At 45.1% G+C, this 7,099-nt stretch overlaps 1 protein-coding gene across 1 annotated transcript; it reads left to right on the top strand.

Annotated features, from left to right (window-relative positions):
- The first annotated feature begins 1,552 nt into the window (after positions 1 to 1,552).
- On the top strand, positions 1,553 to 6,623 carry LOC123484640 (extensin-3-like). The gene is made up of 2 exons (XM_045215193.1): positions 1,553 to 1,607; positions 5,008 to 6,623. The coding sequence occupies exons 1-2, from the start codon at positions 1,553 to 1,555 to the stop codon at positions 6,621 to 6,623; spliced, it is 1,671 nt and encodes a 556-aa protein (XP_045071128.1).
- The last annotated feature ends 476 nt before the right edge of the window (positions 6,624 to 7,099 follow it).

Here is a 7,099-nt window from a genome sequence, read left to right as displayed (position 1 = left end):
ATACATAATATGACATTTGAAATGTCTTTATCCTTTGGGAACTTCTGAGTGTAATGTTTACTGTTAATATTTATTGTTTATTTCACTTTTGTTTACTATCTACTTCACTTGCTTTGGCAATGTTAACATACGTTTCCCATGCCAATAAAGCCCTTAGAGAGAGAGAGAGAGAGAGAGAGAGAGAGAGAGAGAGAGAGAGAGAGAGAGAGAGAGAGAGAGAGAGAGAGAGAAAAAGCCCTTAAATTGAAATTGAAATTGAATTGAGAGAGAGAGGGAGAATAATGTCTTTATTGGTAAGGTCAGTCTATTGTGAAGGCTAGATATGATAACATTGGTCTGATGTGATAAGGATCAGTCTGGATATGTTAAAGAGGAGGTGAACCAAAGGCATGACATGACTGCAGCGCTATTCCCCTTTGTTTGGTTTCTCCACCCCCAGACACACACACACACACACACTACCGCCTCCCCATCCGATAAGAACCTGCCAATCAATCATCATGGGCCATGTCAGCCCCAGACTCATCCCCTCCTGTGATGTCTTCATACATGATCATTATTCTACCAGCCTCTCACCTGTATCATCTATAGAGACCCTGGACATGATCATTACTCTACCAGTCTCTCACCTGTATCATCTATAGAGACCCTGGACATGATCATTATTCTACCAGCCTCTCACCTGTATCATCTATAGAGACCCTGGACATGATCATTACTCTACCAGCCTCTCACCTGTATCATCTATAGAGACCCTGGACATGATCATTACTCTACCAGCCTCTCACCTGTATCATCTATAGAGACCCTGGACATGATCATTACTCTACCAGCCTCTCACCTGTATCATCTATAGAGACCCTGGACATGATCATTATTCTACCAGCCTCTCACCTGTATCATCTCTGCTATTCATCACTTTCTAATAAATCAACTTTACTTCACAACTGTTCCAGAAAATTATGCACATTATAAATGGAGAAATAATAGATTGCTAATGTTGGCTACTTCTTCAGCAAAATATTATATTAATTGTCAGGGATCAATCTATTTAGACTAGATTGTCTGGTCTGATCTCCTAGTAGAAATGTATCAATATGATGAACGTAAATAAGATTCTAATAAGGTTGTAACTCTGTTGCTGTCCTTCTCCAGAACTCCAGGTTCTTATTCTAGAACCCCTTTAGCTTTTGTCTTGGACAATTTCAATAGTACCATTAGCAAATGAGCTTGTAGAAAGTGTTTCTAAATTGAACGTGGCACGCTGTTACCTTTTTAAATTAAATTAACTAATTATGCATAGGCCTGAACAGCAACGCGTTTTAAATTAAACACATTCTTTAAAACACATAATTGAAAACTGCCTCCATTTTCTATCCCTTTCCAAAATGAATACTTTACTAATTCACCCCCCAAAAAAGTAATAAGCTACACCTCAAACGTGGTTCTTCATATCAATTGGGGCTGACAACTGCTTGGCCTCCGACCGCAAGGCACTACAGAGGGTAGTGTGGCCAAATTTGATTTGATTTGATTTTATGATTCCAGAACAATGACAATAGAGCAGTCGACCCTTGAGAAAAGACAGAATGGCTTTCATTCACACTGTGAGTGTTGAAAATATGCTAACTATTATCTGTGAATGTTGAAATATGTTAACTATTATCTGTGAGTGTTGAAATATGCTAACTATTATCTGTGAGTGTTGAAATATGCTAACTATTATCTGTGAGTGTTGAAATATGTTAACTATTATCTGTGAGTGTTGAAATATGCTAACTATTATCTGTGATTGTTGAAATATGCTAACTATTATCTGTGACTGTTGAAATATGCTAACTATTATCTGTGACTGTTGAAATATGCTAACTATTATCTGTGACTGTTGAAATATGCTAACTATTATCTGTGACTGTTGAAATATGCTAACTATTATCTGTGACTGTTGAAATAAGTTAACTATTATCTGTGACTGTTGAAATATGCTAACTATTATCTGTGACTGTTGAAATAAGCTAACTATTATCTGTGACTGTTGAAATATGAGAACTATTATCTGTGACTGTTGAAATAAGCTAACTATTATCTGTGACTGTTGAAATATGAGAACTATTCCCTCCACCAACTGCAGGACTTCATTCACACTCTAAACGTTAATGCTTTTAGATCCTGCTAGGCTTTGTCCCAAATGGCACCCTATTCCCTATATAGCGCACTACTTTTGACCAGGGCCGATAGGACATAGTAGTGCACTGTGTAGGGAATGGGGTGCAATTTGGGACACGGCCCCTAGTCTAGTGTGTGCTATAGGGAACTGAATCCAATCAATGAGAGTAGAAGGTCCATTTATCATCTCCAACACTCTAAATTAATGCTATTTTAGCTAATGGTCATTTATCCTGATTTCCTGTTAGGAGGCACGGAGGGGAAATTAAAGGCACAGCAGCCTTCTGGATGCATCCCAAGGTTCACCCTATTCCCTCTGGGCCCTGGTCAAAAGTAGTGCACTACTTCGTTTAATATCATTGTTAGTTTGGGGTGTTTTTACCGACGGCCCTTAGGTCCTTCTTTTTTTTTAACTCTGCCTGTAAATCGTTCTCTCTGCGACACGGACTGAGATGCTCTGTCTCTTCTCATGGAGGCTTCCCCGCTCGGAGGAAAACATTCTGCAGGAGCTGTAGTTACAGGATTTTAAAGAATTGATTGGAACTCTGAAAGACTTCCAACGAGCGTCCAATTATTTCAGGCCCAGTGCCATCACTTAGTCGTGGCAGCGAAAGATTCAGTAGGTTGCTGGCACTACACAACTGGCTACGAGTCTACTCTAGCTCTGTTGGAGTTACTTTTGTGGATAACTTTGACACCTTTTGGAAACAGAAGATGTTCTACAGAGAGGATGGGGTCCATCCAAACCATATTGGTGCCTGGACCCTACCCTCACATTTTAAGGCTGCACTCAGACATTGACTTAAAGTGGGGGAAAAAAGTATTTAGTCAGCCACCAATTGTGCAAGTTCTCCCACTTAAAAAGACGAGAGAGGCCTGTAATTTTCATCATAGGTACACGTCAACTATGACAGACAAAATGAGAAGAAAAAAAATCCAGAGAATCACATTGTACGATTTTTTATGAATTTATTTGCAAATTATGGTGGAAAATAAGTATTTGGTCAATAACAAAAGTTTCTCAATACTTTGTTATATACCATTTGTTGGCAATGACACAGGTCAAACATTTTCTGTAAGTCTTCACAAGGTTTTCACACACTGTTGCTGGTATTTTGGCCCATTTTACCCCTCCATGCAGATCCCCTCTAGAGCAGTGATGTTTTGGGGCTGTCGCTGGGCAACACGGACTTTCAACTCCCTCCAAAGATTTTCTATGGGGTGGAGATCTGGAGACTGGCTAGGACACTCCAGGACCTTGAAATGCTTCTTACGAAGCCACTCCTTCGTTGCCTGGGCGGTGTGTTTGGGATCATTGTCATGCTGAAAGACCCAGCCACGTTTCATCTTCAATGCCCTTGCTGATGGAAGGAGGTTTTCACTCAAATTCTCACGATACATGGCCCCATTCATTCTTTCCTTTACACGGATCAGTCGTCCTGGTCCCTTTGCAGAAAAACAGCCCCAAAGCATGATGTTTCCACCCCCCATGCTTCACAGTAGGTATGGTGTTCTTTGGATGCAACTCAGCATTCTTTGTCCTCCAAACACGACGAGTTGAGTTTTTACCAAAAAGTTATATTTTGGTTTCATCTGACCATATGACATTCTCCCAATCCTCTTCTGGATCATCCAAATGCACTCTAGCAAACTTCAGACCGGGCCTGGACACGGGGTGAGATCTTTTTTTTTTTTATAGATCTTGCGTGGAGCCCCAGATCGAGGGGAGATTATCAGTGGTCTTGTATGTCTTCCATTTCCTAATAATTGCTCCCACAGTTGATTTCTTCAAACCAAGCTGCTTACCTATTGCAGATTCAGTCTTCCCAGCCTGGTGCAGGTCTACAATTTTGTTTCTGGTGTCCTTTGACAGCTCCTTGGTCTTGGCCATAGTGGAGTTTGGAGTGTGACTGTTTGAGGTTGTGGACAGGTGTCTTTTATACTGATAACAAGTTCAAACAGGTGCCATTAATACAGGTAACGAGTGGAGGACAGAGGAGCCTCTTAAAGAAGAAGTTACAGGTCTGTGAGAGCCAGAAATCTTGCTTGTTTGTAAGTGACCAAATACTTATTTTCCACCATAATTTGCAAATAAATTCATTAAAAATCCTACAATGTGATTTTCTGGAATTTTTTTCCACAATTTGTCTGTCATAGTTGACGTGTACCTATGATGAAAATTACAGGCCTCTCTCATCTTTTTAAGTGGGAGAACTTGCACAATTGGTGGCTGACTAAATACTTTTTTCCCCCCACTGTAATACTGCCTGTTGTATGTTCTTGTTTTTGTATTTTGAAGGGCTCATTTGTAAAATACACTTTAGTCTCAATATGACTTCCCTGTTGAAATTAAGGTAAAAAAAAAAAAGTTAAGTTAAACAATAATAATTATTATTATAATGTAGGGAACAGGGTTCCATTTGGGACGCATTCAGCCCTAATCCTTCTGTCAGCTCTATTAACAGATGACATCAGTCTGTCGTTGGGGGTGTTAGATTTGCAGATTGCAGGTGATTTACATTCTCGTCTAATTGAAGAAATACAGCTGATGTGAAGTCAACACGTTTTCTGTCCAATAACAGCATCAAAGATAGAAGCTGCTTCGCCTTTCAGAGGGTAAACAATACTTTTACGGCTGCATCCCAGATGGCACCCTATATTCCCTATGTAGTGCACTACTTTGACCAGTTCTGTTATGCTGCAATATATAGGGAGTAGGGTGCCATTCGGAATGCAAACATACATCTCCTGATGCTTGGTTAAACACAGTTAACCTTACAGATGTGCTAGAGTTATCTGTAAACAGATTAATTCACTCCCGCTCGCACCCTACTCCCTCAGTTTACCCCCACCAGCACCCCTCTCCCCCAGTTTACCCCCACCAGCACCCCACTCCCTCAGTTTACCCCCACCAGCACCCCACTCCCCCAGTTTACCCCCACCAGCACCCCACTCCCCCAGTTTACCACCACCAGCATCCCACTCCCCCAGTTTACCACCACCAGCACCCCACTCCCCCAGTTTACCACCACCAGCACCCCACTCCCCCAGTTTACCACCACCAGCACCCCACTCCCCCAGTTTACCACCACCAGCACCCCACTCCCCCAGTTTACCACCACCAGCACCCCACTCCCCCAGTTTACACCCACCAGCACCCCACTCCCCCAGTTTACCACCACCAGCACCCCACTCCCCCAGTTTACCACCACCAGCATCCCACTCCCCCAGTTTACCACCACCAGCACCCCACTCCCCCAGTTTACCCCCACCAGCACCCTACTCCCCCAGTTTACCACCACCAGCATCCCACTCCCCCAGTTTACCCCCCACCAGCACCCCACTCCCCCCAGTGTACCCCTACCAGCTCCCCCACTCCCCCAGTTTACCCCCACCAGCACCCCACTCCCCCAGTTTACCCCCACCAGCACCCCACTCCCCCCAGTTTACCACTACCAGCACCCCACTCCCCCAGTTTACCACTACCAGCACCCCACTCCCCCAGTTTACCCCCACCAGCACCCCACTCCCCCCAGTTTACCCCCACCAGCACCCCACTCCACCAGTTTACCCCCACCAGCACCCCACTCCCCCAGTTTACCCCCACCAGCACCCCACTCCCCCCAGTTTACCCCCACCAGCACCCCACTCCCCCAGTTTACCACCACCAGCCCCCCACTCCCCCAGTTTACCCCCACCAGCTCCCACTCCCCCAGTTTACCACCACCAGCTCCCACTCCCCCAGTGTACCCCCACCAGCACCCCACTCCCCCAGTTTACACCCACCAGCTCCCCACTCCCCCAGTTTACCACCACCAGCACCCCACTCCCCCAGTTTACCCCCACCAGCACCCCACTCCCCCCAGTTTACACCCACCAGCACCCCACTCCCCCAGTGTACCCCCACCAGCACCCCACTCCCCCAGTGTACCCCCACCAGCACCCCACTCCCCCAGTTTACCCCCACCAGCACCCCACTCCCCCAGTGTACCCCCACCAGCTCCCCACTCCCCCAGTTTACCACCACCAGCTCCCCACTCCCCCAGTTTACACCCACCAGCTCCCCACTCCCCCAGTTTACCCCTACCAGCTCCCCACTCCCCCAGTTTACCACCACCAGCACCCCACTCCCCCAGTTTACACCCACCAGCTCCCCACTCCCCCAGTTTACCCCCACCAGCACCCCACTCCCCCAGTTTACCACCACCAGCACCCCACTCCCCCAGTTTACCCCCACCAGCACCCCACTCCCCCAGTTTACCACCACCAGCTCCCCACTCCCCCAGTTTACCCCCACCAGCACTCCACTCCCCCAGTTTACCACCACCAGCACCCCACTCCCCCAGTTTACCCCCACCAGCACCCCACTCCCCCAGTTTACCACTACCAGCACCCCACTCCCCCAGTTTACCCCCACCAGTGCCCCACTCCCCCAGTTTACCACCACCAGGCTATAGAAGTCAGGACTGGAGGGCGGTGCTTATAGCAACAGGCTAACAGATGATAGGATACATGAGGACAGGTGGGCATGGCCATAGAGATAGATAGATAGATAGATAGATAGATAGATAGATAGATAGATAGATAGATAGATAGATAGATAGATAGATAGATAGATAGATAGATAGATAGATAGATAGATGATGTAGATAGATAGATAGATAGATAGATAGATAGATAGATAGATAGATAGATAGATAGATAGATAGATAGATAGATAGATAGATAGATAGATAGATAGATAGATAGATAGATAGATAGATAGATAGATAGATAGATAGATAGATAGATAGATAGATAGATAGATAGATAGATATATAGGATACAGGTGGACATGGCCATAGAGATAGATAGTTTCATTCATATAGAGATACAGCTTTAGATCTATGGACATGGCACTTTATAGAAAGTATTTTTCTGAAACCATTCTCTA

The sequence above is a fragment of the Coregonus clupeaformis genome, unplaced genomic scaffold, assembly GCF_020615455.1.
Source record: "Coregonus clupeaformis isolate EN_2021a unplaced genomic scaffold, ASM2061545v1 scaf0389, whole genome shotgun sequence".
Lineage (NCBI taxonomy): Eukaryota > Metazoa > Chordata > Actinopteri > Salmoniformes > Salmonidae > Coregonus > Coregonus clupeaformis.
Note: the sequence above shows the minus strand (reverse complement) of the source record. Positions and strands in the feature narration are given on the sequence as shown.